General features: G+C 36.7%; 2 protein-coding genes across 2 annotated transcripts; both read right to left on the bottom strand.

The window, feature by feature from the left end:
* Nucleotides 1–2,685: 2,685 nt before the first annotated feature.
* Nucleotides 2,686–6,920, bottom strand: LOC128161423 (uncharacterized). The gene is made up of 4 exons (XM_052824708.1): nucleotides 6,729–6,920; nucleotides 6,092–6,626; nucleotides 3,512–4,373; nucleotides 2,686–3,200 (listed from the first exon to the last, which is right to left on the bottom strand). Exons 2-3 carry the CDS (start codon nucleotides 6,579–6,581, stop codon nucleotides 4,099–4,101), a joined length of 765 nt encoding a protein of 254 aa, XP_052680668.1. The 5' UTR covers nucleotides 6,582–6,626; nucleotides 6,729–6,920; the 3' UTR covers nucleotides 2,686–3,200; nucleotides 3,512–4,098.
* Nucleotides 6,921–16,620: 9,700 nt separating this feature from the next.
* On the bottom strand, nucleotides 16,621–20,327 carry LOC128168202 (uncharacterized). The gene is made up of 4 exons (XM_052834388.1): nucleotides 20,177–20,327; nucleotides 19,530–19,918; nucleotides 16,945–17,569; nucleotides 16,621–16,829 (listed from the first exon to the last, which is right to left on the bottom strand). The coding sequence occupies exons 2-3, from the start codon at nucleotides 19,900–19,902 to the stop codon at nucleotides 17,346–17,348; spliced, it is 597 nt and encodes a 198-aa protein (XP_052690348.1). The 5' UTR covers nucleotides 19,903–19,918; nucleotides 20,177–20,327; the 3' UTR covers nucleotides 16,621–16,829; nucleotides 16,945–17,345.
* Between the last annotated feature and the right edge of the window lie 1,004 nt (nucleotides 20,328–21,331).

Here is a 21,331-nt window from a genome sequence, read left to right as displayed (position 1 = left end):
AAATTTTAATCTACCGTGACAAGAAAGGAGTTCTTCCATCTGGCGAAGTAGATGTTGCATAAGTTTTTCATCCCATTCTCAGTTTGGAGGCAGGCAGCTAGAACGACCAGTGAAATCACATGAAAAGGAAACATTTTAACGAGACCGTAGTGTGAGGGAAAAGTTAAGTGGTTCGAATAATGAAAAGCACGAGGACAATAAAAGAAGGAAATAAAATGGGGGAAATGCTTATATAGAGCAGACTTTTTCATTCAGAAAATGACCCCTCATTCTTGCGAGCAAAAATACTTTAACACTTTGATCAACATCCATATAATCTGTGGTTTAACCGTATAGACACAAAAAAAAATGTTCGCAAAATCTCTAAATTCGTGAAATATTCACTTCACTAAACCAAACAATCTTCTTTCATTTTTCCCCCTTATTTAAAAAAAAAAATAAAATAATAAACCATCATGATGAAAACTCCCCTCAAGCAAAATGTTCAGATTTTCTCACGAATCTGACGAATGATGTATATATTCATAACTGTTAAGGGGGCTACCCATCCACTCAAACAGCCACGAGAAAAGAATTTTCTGTTCGTGACAATTATTTGGCGTGTCAAACGCATGTAGTGGAAAAAAAATATGAAAATTGGATACAAATCAACAGAGAATCTAAGGTCAAAAATTCACGAGAAAAAAAGCCGCATGGTTAATGGAATTTGAGAAGTAAAGGTTGGCAAAGTGGAAGATTTGCATTTATATGGACCCCATGTGTACTCTTAAAAAGAGGGAGGGGAACTCTGAATTGTTCCTCAAGAGCCAAGGTATACCCTTAGATTTGAATTCTAATTACTATCTATAGCCCTAGAGATTCAAAATAGGCAATGATGCGATAGAAAAAAAATCGAGTAATTGGGTATCCTTGGTAGAAGAAGATACGTATTAGGAGAAGGAAGCCATTGTATCCGGGGACTGGGGAGAGACACAAATATACAGCCTGCAGGTCAATAGATTTATCCAATGACATATAATTAACAACTGAAAACGTGAAAACTGGGAACCTTTTTTTTGGGTGCATGGGCTTTTTTCCACAGAATGAGAAACGCGTATAAAGGCTTCAGAACCACCTCTATCTGAAATTGTTTTCGGCGTGTTTGAAATCAAAATACAAACACCATACTTTTAAAATCTAATGGAAGAATATTTGACTCTCTAATAAATAGTGTCCAGCTGGCTAGATCGAAAGAATGTACCTTCATTGTATTTTTATTTATTCTTAAAGCACTGACCACAAACTATTTGCCAAGAATAAATAAAGAATGGAATTTTCATTGAGTTTAATAATCCGCCAGTTTATTTCCCAGGCAACGTCATATCATGGACACCAAAAATCCACCATACATTTATCAAATAAAATCTTAAAACATCTATTGCATGCTTCTATATTACGGTTTATTAAAAGGGGTCGCCAAGTAATTTATTAGATGGTCGGTAGGATTAGGTTTGTCAATGGAATTTCAATTTAACCTCCCTTTTTTAGGTTTTAATCTTTTTGAAGGATCCTATTGTCCCGTTTTTGACAGAGTTTTAACCTCTTCGCCCCTCCTTATGCTAGAGTCTTTTCTGTATGCATCAAAGAAGTGTCCATTCATTGGTGTCAATATAATGCAAAAAAGGGGATAAAAAAAAATCTTCAAAAGGCGGCTAAACGTATCAGAATTCGTAAACCTTTCTCGGCTCTTCGTGTCGAAATAAATCCTTATGAACAATGCTTTTGTTGCTAAGGTTTCGCAAAGAAAGTAAACAACGCTGATTTAATGACAACGAGATAATATATATTGCAAGGTCTGCAGCAAGGGGGCTACTTTTCTGTCTCGCTATTTCTTAATCTGATGCACTATCTGTAATCATAGTACCTCGGGAGGCGGATATGCATTTCTTGCGCAACAATCGGCTCAGTGTTAGCAAGATCTCGCGCTCGTGATTCACCCGAGCTCAAATCACGCCTCATCTTCCCCACCTTTCCGACACCAAACCAATGCATGCGCGACTCGTTGCTTCTTGAATAACAAAGGTTCTAGTCATTTTAGAATCTGTTTCTTGAGATAAGACAGATGTAAAATCAGATATGCTGGAATCGTAAAACAGACGGAACATTCATATCTGTGTTTCATTGATACAAGGAAATATCAAAGAGGCATCTGATATCTATGAAATATTTCCACATTCTTTCATAAATTACCCTTCTTCCGGTAATAATATCTCACATTTGTTATTCATATCTGTCTTTGAATCTATTGTTCATTCATTGTACTTTAACATTATGATAAGTAAAGGAATGTTATTACTCTGGTATTTTTTTTTATGAATAATAATAATAATGTAATTTCACTTTGACCGAATATATATTAAAAACACAGAAAGTGTAATGGTGTTAGTGATAATCCAACCAGAGGTCGAAATGCTCTCACCAAGATTTACACTAATTTTCGCAAACGTTATCAGAAAAATCTCGCTTCATTTTCCCCCAAATTTTACTGCACGATAATTAGATCCACACAGCCTCTCTCTTGTTTTTATTCAAACGGACGCTAGGCTGGAATTTTTTGAAGCATGCATATCAAAAGTACTCGGGTCTTTAATTTGTTAAACCTTTATAAGAGGTCCAACAATGAAACCAAATAAACACAACGCACAGTTTTCGGTTCTGATCATTTTATTTTTTTTAAACAAATTCCCGTACATATCTTTAAAAAAAAAACAGAAGAAGAGAGAAATCAATGCTGCATTGCATGAATGTTTTCACATTTTTACATGTACATTGTTAGTAAAAAAATAAATATCTGACATGGATACACGGGGTATTATCACAGTCGATTTTTACACACGTTAATTAATACATTAATCAATTTTTGGCAAGATTGTTGTGTACTTTACAGATTCGAATTATCACCTAACTTCTTAAATACATAAAAAATAAGTTTAAATAGTGTGAGAAAAAAAAACTTCGCAATGAAATAAAATCATCATCATTCAAAGGAAAAACATGAACATATAAAAAGAACACATTGAACGGTTTACGAACACAGCGCAAATCTCTTGCTAAGGTCAAATAAAATAAATAAACTCTACTAATAAGATGAACACAGTTTTGACGATTGGTGGCAGGACCTGGCGCTTTCCCCCCGAACAGCATCTTTCCTCTGACCACATCTGGAAAAGAACAAGGTCAAAGGTCAGACGTAAGATAAACAATAATTCATTTCCACCGAGATCTACACTTCGCTTCTATTTTCAATGACAATTTCGTAAAATAAATGTGGGAAAGTTTAGGAACCTGTCACAGGTAATCAATCTTATATAGAATGAGTTTCCAATAGCTTTTCTCGACCCAAAGAGATTAAAGTGACAACTCGAAGAAAAGACTCTAAATCTCCCCTGTCCATTCTAAATCTATAAAAGTCATTTTCTACACAAAATTCTTCCACGTTAAAGGGATTAGGATGAATTTAAAGGGTATTTACCTTTCCTGAGTCATTTTGAGATGCAGGGATAAATGGACATCGATTCTAGGGTCAGAGGGTCACTCGGGCCCTGGTTGCTGACCGGTATTATTCGTAGAAGCAGCGGGGGCCACAATCAAGCAGGAAACAGATTAGGGTCCGTCACTTCAGTCCGGCCTTAGCACCAATGAAGGACCCTTCTTGCACACATTTAAGTGACAATCTTTACGCGGTCACTACATCGTGTGATAAATGATTTTCGGATGTGTGAACTGTGGGGGAAATGTTCAAAACCAAGTCTTTTGTAATGTTAAACCCCCAAAGTGAATTGAAAACACTTTTCTGCCTGCATATATTAATGTCAGTGACCAAGCACTCGCACACACACAACGAAAAAAAAACGTAGTCATGAATATACATAAAGGCTATAAATGCAGTCTCTATAAACACGGTTATTTTCAATTAGTAACGTTTTTGGACGGTTTTGAAAAAAAGTACACTCTTGTCTGGAATGTACTTGAATGAGAAAAGTCACTAAGGTTATTGACGTTCGAGATTAACTCCACAAAGTGTTTGGGTTTTTTTGGTCTTTTTTTTCACAAAAATTGTCAAACATTTTCATGTGGCGGGGCCTTGAAATACACATAGTTGGTCGAGGAGGATGATACAGTTTGTCCGCTGTTGTCATCACTTTCGGTCGACAATTCGCAAGGAGCAAGGAATGGCTCGACCCCGCCGGCCAGTAGAACCACCCTATTGGACGTGGCACCGTAGTTGTCACCACTGTCATCATATGACGTAATCATGTGTTTCTTTAGACGATCACGTGATGTCATCCGTGGTGTTAGGACCATTGGCGTTTCCGGAGCAGACGAACAAAGCTCTGAAAGAACAAAAAAAATCATTTTTAATAAATAAATACATGTCATACTGTGCTCCACATTACAAGAGAGCATTTTTATAAAAACTTTTAAGGCCTTTGTTATAAAAAATGCAACAAAATTGTTTGAATTGTGAAGAATATTTTTCAGAAAGCTTCGAGTTACACCCGTCTTATGACGAATGTGTGAGAATCCTTCAGAAAGACAAAGAAGCCACCGGAGTTGATTCAACTTGATTGCGGAGAACTGTTACAGTTCTTTGTTTTATCTGCCAGTAGCAGCAAAACCCCCCAGTTCCGATCCCCCGATAACGTTTCAATTATCTTGTCTGAGATAGACGTTTCATTCATGTGCATCAAATTGTCCAACACATTGCATAGCTCTCCGCAGTTATCTGAACACAACATGATGATGATCTACCCGTAGATACAACCATAGAGTGGGGTTTCCTTTTGAAAATTTTATGAATGCTAACGTGCATGCCATATACCAGTATATCAATGTTTGGAAACTGAACCAAAATTTAAGAAAAATATTTTTCCCTACAGGTTTTAAAATAAAATATACAGTGTGTATTTTCTTGATACAAGTATGACTATCAAATATCTTTTTTCCTTAAGAAATGTTTATGCGGCCTGCAGGACAGACGTCAATTGTTTACACAAACGTCTCTGGTTTTTCAGCACTATACACATAGACTTGCTGTATTAATATAAGAACTTTTAAAGTTTCTCTCGTTATCAAAGCATAAATATTGCTTGTAATTTAAAAACACATTTAAAGCTTTTTTAAAAAAGTCTACAATAATTTTGCCCATTTTAAAACAATTTTTAAAGGTTTTTGAAGATTAAATTCTGAGTCATTGAAACAGTATTTGGTTAAGTCTTGGACGAGTCCTCATTGTCGTCGTCACGTCTGAGTTGGTCTGATTTGTAAGGAGTCAGGGTTGCCTGTAAGGTCAATCCCAGTCTCCGGTTACAACAATGAGTTACTAACAAGGACAAGAATGTTTTAATTGCCCAATTGTCTCCCTTACTGTCCAGTTATCTCCCTTTGTGATGCATTAATTTGTGGAGTTTTTGAAATTTCTTAAATACTTGATATACTAAGACATGATTATTGTATTAATTATATTTAACACGCTAGCATTTAAAAAAATCTTTTTCTTTTTATTCAAAACTTATATCTACATAAAGTCACGTCAGTTTACATGTATAATGAGGAAATGCGTAATTCTAAAGACTGGCGTGTTGGAGAAAAAAAATGCAATTTAGAAGATACTTGTAGAAATTGAGCAACCCTTAATCGCCATGTGGCGTTCGTATAATCTTGAAGCACTGCTGCACATATTTTGATAATGATGACGGTACAGTCATAGTTATATACCGCATACCATTAGCAAAATCACATCAGCGGAAGCATTTTTGTGTCAGAGAGAGATAGACAGAAAAGAGCACCGTTTGTTACCATCTTCAATCCCACATTTTTGCACCATTACAAGTAATCCGAGATCTCTCTAATCTCTTTGATGCAACTTTGTACGAATGTTACAAGCAATGATCGAGACTGAGTCACATTTGAAGGGGCTTAGTTGTTGGGGCTTTTTTAAAAATCATTTAAAAACAATGTTTTCTTTTAAGTCACTCAGATATACAAATCAGATGACATGGGTTTAAAAATTATTATCACATTTAAAAAAAATCAGAAATATTTGAGTTACCTGGATAATATATCAGTTCTTTTTCCTCTCTATTTTTGCGACAGATGAAGCAGTAGATGGTGATGTAGATAATAATGATGAGGGACACGAAGGACAGAACCCCGACCAGCGCCATGGCCAGGGTGTACCACCTCTCGTCAGTGACCATCTCCACGGGGACGCTCCCGTGGGTCTTGGTGGCCTCGAATGACCCGTGGGAGGAGATCGAACCGGTGACCAGTACTTTGGTGGTTTCGTTATCCGCTGGCAGGAGATTGATGACTGGGGCCTGATGAAATGTGTCGAACTCCAGGAAAGGTCCACAGACGGTGTCGGCGTACGGGGAACAGGGGACCCGGATGATGGTGTTGGATGCCCCACACAGGGTACACGGACTGCACTCGTTAGAGTCCGTGTCGAAGTATTCGTTGACCGAACATTCGGTGATATCGTTTTCGGCCATTGCCAGATTTACCGCACTTAAACACACCAATAACAAAGAGTAATCCATTTTTATTTGATGTAATGTTGAAAACTCTGCTTTCCCTTAGACAGTCTGAAAAAGTAAAAAAAAAAATGAATATTAATATAGTACACAAATCACAGTAAACTTTTATGAATTAATTTCAAAAATTAAAATTTGAAATTGAACTAGTACCTCGACCGTTAGGATTTAAATGATTAGGATATAGCGTGGGAACACAATAACCTGCTCTTTTCTCAATGAACGTTTTTCTTAATCTGAATACACGTTAGCGACAGAAGGCCTTTTCGGCTCAATAAATACGAACTCCGCCCTATCTCTCACTTCTAGCCAATCGTTTACAAGCGCTGCCCTGGAATGCGAAGGCCCTGTGTGTATTTCGACTGGAAGAAAAAGCACACCTGAATCTCATTCATGCTTTGTTCACCTGTATCAGCGATTTCCAGCCAGTGTCAACAACGATGTTAAACGAATGTAAAAAGATTCTTAATTGTATGAATGTAAAGCAATCTTTGAAACTCATACATCATTGTTGTATAGAATAACAATTATACTCTAGCTTGACAGATTCTTCCGCGACTTAGATTTTTTTAATCGCCCTATCCAATAGCCCGGACCAAACGCAAAAACTGTTATACATAAAAAGTAAGAGAAGGTCATACACTTGATCCATTGCGTCCAGACACAAGATCTCAACTGTTAAGTCTATTTCAGATTCAATTAAATAGTCTGAAATTAATTTGGCCGTTGGTGACAACACGTGTTTTTGCCAACATTTGCACTGTGTGGACCCACAGTTTCACTTGTAGCGGAAATGTTACAGCTCCCAAATACAACCGTATGTTCATGGTTTAACATGCTATTTTATGCACATTGATTCCACGTGACATAGGTTAACTGTCGAGGCATATCAGTCTGCAAGTTCAATTTTTTCACTCAAACTACAGAATGGTACAACTAAACTTTACAACATCTAAACATGGTTGTCATCAGCAATTCTTGAAACATGGACAGAAATTCTCTTTTCTGCTTATTTGAATAATGTGTTTTTGGTTCAGAAAAAATAGTCAAGGTTTTCTACAACAACACAGGTGGCAAGTAATGAAGTCTGATGGCTCATGTTATAACACAATGACAAGCATGCATGTTGATAGAAGAGAAAACCTCAAGGGTTTTCCTCCGACTGAGTTCTCTGTATTCCTATGATTTCGGCATATCAATAAACCTTTGCTGTATCACTGATTCTGGAAATATTTGTCTGATGAGAGAATCTATCCCCTTGCTCCTCGCCGGTGGTCTGTACATTTGTTGTCAAGGGCGTTGCTGAGTTTGATCGACTTCAAAGCGCCAAGATGACCCCCGAGTCGTTCATCATCCACGGACGGTTATATTTCTCCGCAACATTAACGTGTGTTTTGGGGGTTTTAACATTGACCAGTACACAGTCTAAGACATATCACTAAAGAGTCTTATTAACGCTTTTATTTGTTAAATAAATCAATGTAACGATCGCTGAACATGGTGACATGTGTTGGTCAGACCAGGGACGTATATACTAACGTTAGTATATACGTCCCTGGTCCGACTGGCCGGATATTTGGTACCGTTACGTAATGAGATCGTGACAAACTATTGCCAAGTAAATGGGAAATCTTGTTATTCAAGTGTAACGTTTTGAGTGGCCTAAATGCTTTGAAATTATTAGAAAATGTAGTTTCATAACTGTTTTTGGTTACCTGTACTGTTGTCTAATAAATATTCATAATATCTCGTATCTTGCACAAGATCTATAATTAGAAGGGGTTTTCCAGTAGTCTTTAAAACACTGGGCGTTTAAAAAGCCGCTTATCATATAACATTGTAAAATCCTTGACTTTTTCCGTTATTTAAACATCGTTCCTCCAAGGGAAACATTGCTTCATTGCCAAGTTTAGACTTGTTAAAAGTCTGTATAAATCAAGCCCTTCACCTATAGATAAAAGGACCTTACTGTTTGTTTATGAGGTCGGCAATCGACCCGTCTAGCAGACTGATTGACACTGTCATTCTCATCGCATCGGGCTCGACACGGTGGCCCCGATATTGCTTTGCTCTTTATTATTAAAATGTCCTTAATTCACAAATATTTCTTGACGCACCTGTCGAGTGTTTATCTGTATTCACGAGAACATGAATATAATGTGTTATTTTTTTGTTTCGACACAACAGTTGGCATTCGAGAGTATTATATGAAATACATTTTTCGTGGCGGAAACGACCTGGTGGTAATTTTGCGATTATCGTTAAGTGCATTTACATTTTCTTGGAAAGCTACTAATTAGAATCCATCATGAATACCTCAGAAAAAACTGAGGCCCCGACATATGGTAGACATTAAAATGTGCAAGAATGGTTTAAAGGAAGTTTGATGTTTACAAAATTTGTTTGAATATAAGAATGTTTTTTGTTTTAAAATGATCAACCCAATCTAATTAAAATTATAGTCGTTCTGATTCCGCTATCGCTTTGAGAAGTGGTAGCAGATTCAGTAGTAACGGATTAGATTGTGATCGACCAAAACTAATTTGAAGTGTTTCCTCAATAACTTTAATACTTTTTACTGATCAATGCTGGAAAATTAGATCATAGATACATGTATACGGCAAAATTGTCCTTTTGTAAAATTACTTTCAATGCAACCTGTTGTGTTCTCGTCTCACCAAATATTTACTTTTTCCGCTAACTATTGTGTGATGGTGGATTTACAACTAATAAACAGCGAAATGTATTCAGCGGGTAGTACCCCTTGTTATAATTAAGGGGTAAACAGTCCTCCATTATTTTTTTTCAACCCTCGAAATTGAAACGTCTGGTCCCACTAATTATACTAGGTGCAGATTGCAAATAATAGTCCGTCGGCACGTGCAGGGAACGCGACATCTGCCCTGGGTCGCCTGGGCAAAGACCAGCAGGTGGTACTTAGAACCGAAAAATTCTGCACGTACTATTTAAATTTGTTCATTACGTTAAAAAAAGCCCCCCCCCTCCCCCCCAATAAATTCCAAAGTCATAGTGAAACAAAGCCCGGCATTGGGATACAATGTACTAATGCAATACTAGAATATGATGGTACCACTGCTTGACGCAGACACCAATTTCACGGGCGTCAATCAGCACTGTCATGAAATATCAGCACATCTGCCTTTGTCGAATGTGAAATATAGCAGCTGTCTCCCGGCACACAGCGTGCCGAATGGCGGTTCCTCCACGAGCAGAGGACGGGGAATGATGGATAATAAAGATAGCGGTAAATGTTCAGCAAATGGTCAGCCAACCCAAGACTCTTCAATTAAAGATTTTGATTTGTAAATTATAACCCATCGAATTTCTTTGAATTGTTGATGGGCGACGAGCTATTTTTTTCTTTAGTTTTATTTATAATAGAAAGTACCACATTATAGAATGCTTTGAGCATTCTTTCAGTAGATTTGCCCATTATCTTTCCAGATCAAGGCTTTTGATCCGCTACCTTCTATAGTTGAGCGGGCCAGAAACCCCTTAACTTGGAAAGATGGTGTCATACAAAAGTCTACTGTTATAACATTATGGGTAGTTTTTTGCAGACAGTGTTTTGTTCACAATCTCAGTCAGCGGATGAGGTTTGGACTGGAACCAACAAAAATCTTCTTATTTGTACCAACTGTTGTACAGCTTTGGTCTTTTTACCAATCATTTTCAAGTACATGTAACTATCATACATAAAATATTGCTGTTGTGGAATAACTGCATAACTGCTGTGTTTTAATTGCAACTGGAATAACATGACAAATGTATTAAGAATTGGTCTACATGTACATGTATTTCTAATGTTTTATACAATGAATATATTTTCGGTGTTTTTTATCGAACGTTTGTGTATAAATATTGCCTTATCTACATTCCATTTAACCCCCATAATCAGATTTGCTTCGTCAAATGAATCCTTGATTGCTCAACGGAAAATTGCCCAATCCATAATACATTGGGGAACGTCAAAGATAAGACGAAAAATTCACTTTGATGGACAAGGTAAATTCTAGATAATTGTATTTCTCAAAAAATAAATTCAACCGCAAACTAACATCATCATTACATGCGCTTTTTATCACAAGACATGGACTGTGGGAAATTTACGAAGAGATTTGTTCTTTTTTTATGAAGACAAATTCATCACTTCTAAAACATCAAAATCGTTCTTTTCCGAAAAGATTATTCTCTATATTTTATATTTTTAACACACATTTTTCAATGCATTGAGATGTGTCGCTTTTATACATTAAAATCGCTCTCTTTCCTCTCTCTCTCTCTCAATCATTTACAAAGAGTCTTTCTTTCTTGCCGACTGTTAGTATCAACTCAGAGCATTTAGGCAATACACAATCTATATGAATTACACAAATTGCGTGACAATTTTGACTGTTTTGGTGACATCATTCGTAGACGTTACGGGTGTTAATTCGATAACGTTGTTGCTACCCCCTGAAAAAGTGTGCAAAACACAAAGTCCCTCTGTTTGCTCACGTTACACACATCCGGACGGGGAGGGGTAAAATGGTCTCCTACGATCTTCAGGTTTAAAAAGTCGTCTGCCAAGGAGTTTATGTTGCGTGTACAAAATATGTAATTTGAATCAAGGATTTTGCTGTCGCTAAAATAAAAGATTGCAATCTCTCTTTTTTATTCTTTCATATGACCTTTCATCTCGGTTGGATATTGACAGCGGTTCGAGTAAAATGAAGTTATTAATTCATATAACAACGCCGATACCGATACATCATCACAAACAGAAACAAGATAGAGGGGAACCATAAAAATCTTCAAAACAAACAGAACCTTAACAATAGACCAAACAGTCTCTCTCGTCGCAATCAACCCCACTGATCTCTGGAGCCGTAAATCCAGTTTAATCGTATTTTAATCACAGACGTCCCGCTAGACGAGGGGTAAGCCAATGGTTTGTCTGTGTGTAATGGCGATTTTATGGCTGTCGGGCCGAAATGACGGATCGCGGGGACTATAATCATGTCATTTATCACAACATATACCCACTCGTTACCTTCGCCAAATGGAGGGACCTTTGACCATTTGTCTATCAGTAGGATATGTGTCCGACCTTGGATTGGTCGTAGTCCTGACTGATGAGTGCCCCCCCCCCCCCCCTCTCTCTCCACAAGGAACTCTCTTGGTCCCAAAGTGAGACACCTATTGAAATTTAATCTTTCTTTTCAATGTTCATTAGTTGTACATGTATTTTCAATGTGTTTGCAAAGGTGATATTTTGTAAAGTTATCTTTTACTATGGGCCTAAATTGAGACACTGACTGAAATTGGTCTTTGAATTGATCTTTTTTTATTGGTTAATGATTTTAAGTCGTGCTTGCAATGGTTTTATGTCGTTTCCTTGGTCCCAATTGTGACACTGAAATCGTATTCTAACCTACTCCATGCCATGTTTATTAATCTTTCATTGGTGTCTGCAGCGGTGTTATTTTATTGTTAAGTTATTTTGGAATAAAAAAAACTTGAGACCATTCGGACAAAGTTTACGCAATGTTGCAACCAAGATTACAAGTACTTTAGACATGTATTGTTGTATAATTGCCAGAATGATTTTTTTAAACAGGAACTTTAAATTGACACTGAATATTACATACATGTAAATTACATATAATTATTCTTACATTAATGTGATAATAACAACAACAACAGAATAGAAGTCAGGAGAAAATACTTTCTGTAACTAGTAATTTTTTTGTACTTGAAAAAGATTTGGTATATAGTGAGCGCATCACTTTTAGTCACCGAAACATTAGAGACATGTCCAGAACTAAGATATATCTGCAATAGCTCGTAATAGTTGAGTTTTATCACACGAGACAACCATTTGGCATTTACCGGACACTGGTGACTAAACATCGATGAAGGGACGGCCATCTGACAGGGGAATTATGGGAATAGATAGATAATTGTCTAATTCATCCACTTAGTTGACATCAGAGGAACTGATAAGCAGTTTGTTTGTGGCAAATACCCACCCCTGCTACACACAACCAATTACCTTGTCATGCAAATACCGAAAAATATGTCGATGAGGCTTGAGATAAAAAAAAAAGAGACAGTTTCGCGGGGAAGTCACTAATTGGCTGGCTTGAGTTTCTCCGGAAGTCGTTTTTCCAGGCTTATTAGTCACCATTTTGCAAAAAACTGTTACACTGTAGCGAAAATGTGCACTGTGCATGGCAAATGTACTGGCATAGTAACGATGCGGTTAGTGATTTAATGGCGAATAGAAGAATAGAATGCAAGTACACATTTATATTTAGTACAGATAGAGCTCTTCCCGATAAAAAGAAGAAAATATACTTGGGTGTTCTAAGATCCCATGCCAAATAAAAGGTGTGCCAGTGGTTGAGAACTCGTTGACTCTGTATACTGCTAGCGATGCAAAATGATTACTCAATGAATAAAGAAAAAAAAGGGGACCCCATTAAACATTAAATGTGCCCAATGCATGGGATTATCCAATTATCGAAAATAACGAAAACCTCGTTTGCAGGGAAGAGGTAAATGGGGTGGATAAACACACACAGAGGTGAGATATTATAAGGTCAGTCAACAGGAATTCATCCATATTTCCCTTTAATTGATGATGAGTGGGTCAAATTACAACCCTCCAATCATTGGGTTTACGCGTCTTTTCTTCTCGGTCCCCACCCCGGCAATCAAGCGCTGCGTTTTAATGATCGGCAACAGGTGATTTTCTTGCTGTGAGGCTGTCTCTTTCTTGGTCTTTTCTGAAGATTATGTAATCTCCACACTGAAGATTTCATTTTTATCGGGTGAGAGAATCTCGTTTGATTTTCATGCGGTTGTCCTCATATAGACATGATGAAACCTTTAGAATACGCCTGGTAGTGTTATCAAAGAAACCCCCCGTGGAGAGACTGGTGTTTACAGACAGCTCAATGGACTAGAAATCATTGTACTGTCCTAATCAGTCGAAAAATTAAAAAACATAGCTGTAACGTAGACATCGCTTTCCTTACGTAGAATAATGGACGACAAAATGATGGAATTATATTTGCTTAATTTTACACTAGCAGTTTGTTTACACGTTTCATGTAAAAATATTTATATTATATATTATAAATTACTTCAAGATGAAATTGCGCCAACAACTTACTAATCAAATCGGCCGGGTTTTTTTAAAATTCGAAAGCTACATGTGGAAAATGATGAAGCATATTTGATAAACTACAATTTGGCAAAACTGCCAAATTTAACATTTTGACTTTTAAGTTTAATTTATTCAATTTCTATACCAAATTCAGACGGTGTTAGGTGTTGTTTGGTATTCACCGCCTGCCCGTATGTATAGGTAATATAAGAACCCATTGTTGGGCCCAGTAGGTTCGGGATAATATCGTCAACTTAGAAACGGAGTTATGTAAATAAAAATTGCAATTCTATTTAGATACAGTTTTTCATTTGATTAACTGAATATCATATTTCGTAAATTAGCAGCACCGCTGCATCTTTATGCAGTCGGTTACACGATATATTTTCTCGGCAATATGATCCGCCTGATATTAGTGTTACCTACTATATCGCGTAATCTTAATATACAGAAAATAAACGTATCGCTTCCTAAAACTTTTATTAAAAGCAAAACTGAATAGAGGTAAAAACTAAGATATGCGTCAGGTGCAGCTTGCACAAAAGATACTTTTCAAACTAAATTTTAAAAGCTTATTTTTTTTGGGGGGGGGGGTATTTAGAGTCCCAAAAAAGAACAAAGAGCCCCTTATGTTTATTGACACAGTTGACATGATAAAAACACAAGGACGCTTTTTAGCTTCCTTCTTTGCGAATAAAGAGCGTCAGAAAAGAACCCGGAAATCGGGTATAACACACACGAATCGGCAGCCAATAAGAGTTCGTTTCCTTCTGATGCTTCCTGCATGATTGCATATGGTGCTATTTTTCTTCCTTTGTCACAAACAAAACATCGGGTAAACCAATAGCTTCTGCATTACGCAAAACGCTAAACAAGCAAATTCGAACAATTTCGAATTCTATTTAGTTTGCCAAGCAAACTGTTTCTATGTATAACTATATATAAAATACCTTGAGTATAACATTTTTTATTTTTATAAGATGCACAAGGTAACAATATACCAATATCATTTCAGTAGCCATTGCACCTTATTTTAAAATGTATATAGTGGGAATCATTGCAAAGCACTCGGTTCATTACCGACTACACAACATCCACTTTATAAGGGACCACACCGCTACCAAGAGAGGGGCTCTACTAACAAGAGGGCGTCCTGACCATTATCACAAAATCCTCTTATGTTATTAAAAGTATTTTTCGCTCAAACACAATGTTATTCAAACCATTTAATCCCCTTGTTCCTCCCGCAACAATGCAGTCCTCAGTACTTCCGGCGGCGTTTCCGTTCGGAATCCTTGGGACTATACATTCGCCGCTGATACTCCCCTGCTTATCCTGCCTATACAAACCACCCTCATTGACAAAACGGGTTGTGAAAAAATGAAAAATAGCAAAACCATTATCAATTGTATCAATTTCACGATCTTTCTTTTGAGGTTCTTAGTGTTGTGGAATTTTAATAAGGAATCGTCTGCAACTTTTGTAACTTGATCACCAGCGGAAAGGTGTAATAAAAATGGCGACTTTGTCAAGAAAAACAGGAGAAGTATCCTCTTTAGATATGTTACATGCATTCGTTATCATTTAATTAAAGATGACTGGACAAAAACAAGTGTATAGTGTACTGCCTCAACTGCTGATAAAAGTAAACATCTGTCAGTGTTTTTGCAATTAAGATAAGCATAGTTTTTAACTCCCAAACTAATCCTGAGCCATAAGTTTATACTTAGACATGAGATAAAATCATTTATTTTATCTTAAATTTTCTCTTATCAATTTATATCATCCCTGTGATCTTCAGCGAAGGAGATAAGAAAAGTCAAACTGATGCTAGAGCATGCGCAATTGCTGAACCTCAAAGATTTGCATTTGATGAGGCAAATAAATATTGATAAGCAGTGTCGTTTTTTCGACAAAAAACGCAGTAGCGCTCGTACCAGGTGCTGAAAAGCGTTTATCAAACTTCCAGAGAATATGACGTTCTCCCTAGAGACGTATCCTTATCGTCTGTTATCAGCTTTGCGATTTGTCTATTTTGGCAAGTTATTGCAAAAACACTTACTCTTCGAGTTGCATGTGATTTTATCAGAAATTCTGTTTGTTTCCGAGTTTCAAAAGTCGGCAAATGATCGGCTTGACTTCAAGTTTATCTGCTTCTACAAGAAAGGGTGAGGGCACTGTTGGATGCCAATATTTATGCAGAGAATCTAATTCATTTGTTCAAACCAGTAAAGTTGAAAGAGCGTAAGTTAAACAAATAAGAACAAGGGGTGTTTTAATCGGGGCCACGCGTCCATTAACATGACAAAGACCCTTAAATGCAGGTGAGCGTTATCAAACGACACTTCAACTTTCCGCTAGCCGTTAGGTGCTAGCGAGCAGATGATTTCATTTTGGTGGAAAAATCGATAACGGGACATGTGGATCCTTTATTCAAATGTTTAAAATTTTTCATGTCTTTCAGATATGAATTCAAGCCACCGTCAAATATAGAAATAGAGCGGCGGAGTTTTCGATTGAAGTTCTGTGACGATGCGTGTCGCTATCGCGCCATCTGTCAATGCACGCGTCTGTTGTTCATTGTAAGGGACAACGCTACCCCCTTGTTCGGGCAGGTGATACACGGTGGCTGCAACGACTTTACACAATGACAATCCAAATAAACGAATTCCCGCCGTTATCTAACGTTTTTTGTGCTTCTAAATTCTTTGTTCCGTACAATTATTTGCGGTTGTGGTACTATTATACATGTTCATACCCGATCCACATTTGACTGAATATTTTCTAAGTTAAAGCTTTTCCTATGTGTACATAGTTATGTTGGTCGCTGATTCGACTTTTGTTCACTCTAATACAAAATGACAACTAGAGTTTCAAGTTTAAAAACATCTGGTTTAATGGAAAAAAAAAATAAATTAATAATAAATACAACATACATATTTTCCAAGAGTACAACACATTGATGTTACATGTACAACAAAGTGAAGAAACTTAATTCTTTGACTAGAATTTGTTTGGGATAAAATCCACCCGGAAAATCAGAAACTCTTCCGTAAAGTGTAGAGTATGAAAGGCAAGCGCTGAAAATAAAAAAATAAAGTAACATTAGAGATAGAAATAAAATTGATCATTTACTATCAAAATGACAAAACAATATTGAATATTGATTATAGCATTGTTGCTATAGATATTTACCTGCAACTATATCGGCAGTTCATTACTGCTCATCTCTTGCTGCTTAGCCACTGGTCAGTTGAACTGGTCGCTGCCAACTTGTCGGTTAATCAATTTACTGTTAATTGACCTTTGTCAGCTGCACTTATAATTGCAAGTGTTAGTTGATTTATAATCAGCCAACTAACTTTTCGCACTATGACAGTTATCTATAGTCATGACAGATTGTCGTTTAATATATATTCGCTGTCGGTTGACTTTGGTTGTTTATAGCAGTTTATCAGTAATTCTCACAACTGATTTCATTGTTCATTTGACAGAATTCTAGGATTTTTTCACCGAGTATACCAGTTAGTACTTGGCATTGAAGACTTCCCAAATATCACAGTTAGTTCACAGTAAACCGATCTGAATCGCTGCTCTCAGGATTCTAAATGTTCATCAATGTCTACATAGTCATTACTGCAGCAATCACTGTCAACATAGTCCATCATATTAACATAGATGTGAGTATTAGGCATATTGAACATAGAGTCATTGGCGTATATACTGCTGCTGAAGTAGTTGGTCTTCTTTAGCCGGTCCCGCGAGGGTAGGGGTTGATATCTCTCCTCCTCCCCAACAGTAGGATAATGTCTAGGGTGGGCTGTGAAGAGAGAAAAAAATAAATTAAATTTTCTTTAAAAGTTTTCTTTTTTAAGTTTGGCGTATCTTAAAAAACAACAGACATTTTTGTAAGATTTGTTGTTTCTGGTTAAACATGTTAAAGTCTTGTCAAAATTCGCCATGTAAGCGAATTGTTGAACCCCAATGACAACTTGCGAAAATAGCTGAACATCTAGGTGGTGAAATTCTGAACGCTAACGGCCTTTATAGTGTAGCGTAACAGGCACTTAGCTTTGTACTAGGGACAATTTCAAGTGACACCCTGCTGTCATTTTTGGGGTATAATTGTGAAATAAGTATAGTTGAGCTGATAGAATGGGCTCTTAATGCAATGACAATGTCTTAAGATAGATGGAATTATCTATATGGTGGGTCTGTGCGGTCTTTCATTCAAATCTTTTCATTCAGTATCGAGCACCTATTTTTTTATCCACTGTACCCCGCAGTGAAATGGAAATAGCAATGTGGAGGAAGAATTCATGATGTATATATTTTCCGCCAAATGCACTTAAGAATATTTAAGAAATGAAAATATTTGTACGCTTCCAGGTATATCTTTTATTATTGTATACAAAATAAAAAGGCTTTTTACATTCTTATCTAATTCAAGGATATATGTGTATGTAGAGAAAAATTCTATAATTTATAGGTATACGGTTGTCAACCATTGGCTTTGAAAATGGGTTTTTAATGTAGATCCTAATGTATTTATATTGATAACAGTCGTGGTACCAATGTACCATCGGGTAGGATTTAGAAGTGAGGGAACCGAGTCTAAAATCTAATTGAATGTTTACGGGTAATGAATGAATAATACTTAGTTCCAGTTCAATTTTTGCTTGACAAGCACTTTGAAGCTTATAAAAATATCGAAAGATTACATTATAGTGGAGACACGTAATCTAAACAAGGAAAAATAACTGACAGAATTGAGTTGTTATAGACTTATTAGATTTAAGTCGCAAAGTGACAAGAAAAGAATGTGGCACTTTATTGAACAATACTGGACCGGCGTCAGCCATCTCGAGTACTAATAGGTACTAACTTTATCACGTACTGTTGTAACAACAGATATGTTACTTGGCATGTCTATGTAATAATGAAATTCGCACACATTGTGTTGATAGGGTAAAACGCTGGGAAAAGAAAAAGAGGGTTTATGGTCTGTTGAATTCCTTCATTGCCATAGCGAACAAATTTGGTTGTTAATTACAAGATTTTCAACAGATTTAGCAGGAAAAATGCAGTGATATATTTGTTAAGACAATACTCGTCAAGTCTTTGGAACGTTAATTTTGTGAGATCCCACATTAAATGAAATGGACTTGCAAATAACCCAGGGCGCTAAATGGTAGGCCTCACTCATCAGATAAAACATTTGTCTCTGGGGAAAAGGTTAGAAATTTAATATCTTTGCAATCATTCGTAAAATTTCACTTTTTGTTATGCGGGTAACCGTCTGCGAAAATCACGCATGCAACGTAATTTGCGCGTCGTGATCCGTGTAAGAGAGAGGTTTTATTTCAGAGAAAAATGCTTATCACTTTCTCCATCAGCTGCCTTGATTAACCAAACATTTTATTGGGTGTTAGGGATACCCCCTGTGTTTTGTTTCTTAGTCTTTTCCATTCTTTAGAACACACTTTTTAGAGTGTTGAAATAAAGAAAACTGTGACAACGGACACATGTATGAGACTTTGATCTGACAGCAAAGTTCAATACATTTTTACTAGATAAACATATACCGGTACAATGAAGACAAGAAAACATTATTTTATAAATTAGTGTAACGCTCTTGTAAAAAATTCTTCAACACAGTGATTAAATGCTCATCTCGTCATTTTCCTATCAATGTCAATCATAACAAATCCATTGAAGTCAACATGGTATGATATATTTTTCAAACCATATTAATATGTGAAGTATAAAAAGAAACTTACGTCTACTGAGGTATAATATTTCCTTTTCCTGCTTGGGGCTCCATACTTTCCGTCTGAAACAGTACAATGCTATGACGATTGTGACCATCAGGGTGGTGAAACAGACAGCAGTGACCACCATGAGCACGGTGGGACTGGTGGTCCAGTCCTCAGGCAGCACCTCGACGGCCACGGTCCCCGCCCCCCGGGTCACAGGCGAGGGGGTACCGGGAGTGGGGTAGGGCGCGATTTGAAATCCGGCTAATACATCTTTTTCGCACAACGTGTCTCCAAAATAAGAACACTCCAAGAGAATCTTGTCCCCCTTTGGACATTCTGAACAGGGCAGACATTCGGTAGTGTCAATGTCGTAATATTCATTCTTCTTACACATTTTGGGAACTTTGCTCCTGAAAATTGTAATGATAAATGACTTTCATTAATATTCATCACATTGGCTTACTGCATTTTACGGATCGTACGATAGTTTAAATACCGTAACCCGCTCCCCCCATTTCACACTGACAGTTATCATTACGTTACGTTACATGAATGCCTCCGTTATCCTAACGTAGTCAATAAAACGACGATCCTTTTAATTTTGTCACAGACAGTTAAAAAAATTATTTAAAAATCAACTTTTGACTGATAATATTTCAAATACTTACTTAAGTTTCGATAAAGTCCAATGATAGAATGATGATCACACTGTCCTGTATCAGGTTTTAAAGACTGACAGTCCATTCATTCAGTCCACATGTTGTGATCTGTTTAGGTATTTACAGCGACAAGTCCATACATGATCCCATTATCAATGGAGTGCACTTTACGGAAACTAGCTACGCCCCGCCCATTACACTTATCGACCAATCAAATTGGCCTGGGAAAATTTCGAGGCTATTTTTATCGTCTTCGAATAGACAAGATAAAATCGTGTTTAAACACATGATGCAGAAAAAAAACAACGTAGCGTCCAGATTTTAATAACTTTAATGATATAAATGAAATTGAATATTATTAGGATGATGTTATCAGAATGAGTTGAAAATCTGAGAATAACAAAAATATATGCAGCAAAATTACGAAAGCTGAGATAAAGAAACTGAAAAAAAAACACCGTAAAATACTTGTTGTGTGTAGTTCATACAACTTGCCATTTTTTGGTGTATATTATCAGATGATTCAGAATTTTGGTGTTGATAATAAATATCAAGGCCTGTCAAGATTGCTTTGACACATCCGCCCGTATCAATTTTATTTTAATTTTGGTGCATAAATCATCCAGTTCATTTGAACACATAACTGGGAAAATGTCGGCGAAAGGAATATGACGGTTGATTCGTAATAACACAATCAATAACATAGAATTAAATTAAGATATCTTTATTCAGATATTAAAAACAACTCTAAGGCTTTAAAAGTTTATTTTTCTACAATTTGAGTGAGTCCGAGTTAAAAGTGTTCTATAACTACACAAAGGAATCAATAATTTCCTAAGATATGTTGGTAATTGAAGCTATTCAGGGACAATATAGATATTTACATAGATAAATGATCAAAGTCGTTTTAGATGTAAAGACCTACACAGTCAATATTGTCTTCTGGACACCCGCTGGTGTAATATCTGATTAACTCACACAATCTGACATAATCCGCCTCAATTCAATTTGTCGGAAAAACACATTGGTGGATTAATTTTAGTGTACAGCTGTGTCCCTGCGGCAGGGCGGCCGCCTTTGACTGTCCTTATCTCTTCACAGGACACAAGTACACAAACAAACAAGTGCACATAGTATTTCCGCAGGTTTAGTACCTTATACCTT

The sequence above is a fragment of the Crassostrea angulata genome, chromosome 1, assembly GCF_025612915.1.
Source record: "Crassostrea angulata isolate pt1a10 chromosome 1, ASM2561291v2, whole genome shotgun sequence".
NCBI classification, from domain to species: Eukaryota; Metazoa; Mollusca; class Bivalvia; order Ostreida; family Ostreidae; genus Magallana; species Magallana angulata.
This window is presented reverse-complemented; position numbering and strand designations above follow the sequence as displayed.

What these genes read in the sequence shown, in the direction of transcription:
- LOC128161423 (XM_052824708.1), bottom strand. Translation starts at nt 6,581, where the DNA reads ATGGATTACTCTTTGTTATTGGTGTGTTTAAGTGCGGTAAATCTGGCA. An exon ending in AGAACTGATATATTATCCAG is followed by an intron (nt 4,374 to 6,091) that starts GTAACTCAAATA and finishes TTGTTCTTTCAG; the next exon opens with AGCTTTGTTCGTCTGCTCCG.
- LOC128168202 (XM_052834388.1), bottom strand. Translation starts at nt 19,902, where the DNA reads ATGTGTAAGAAGAATGAATATTACGACATTGACACTACCGAATGTCTG. An exon ending in AATATTATACCTCAGTAGAC is followed by an intron (nt 17,570 to 19,529) that starts GTAAGTTTCTTT and finishes CTCTCTTCACAG; the next exon opens with CCCACCCTAGACATTATCCT.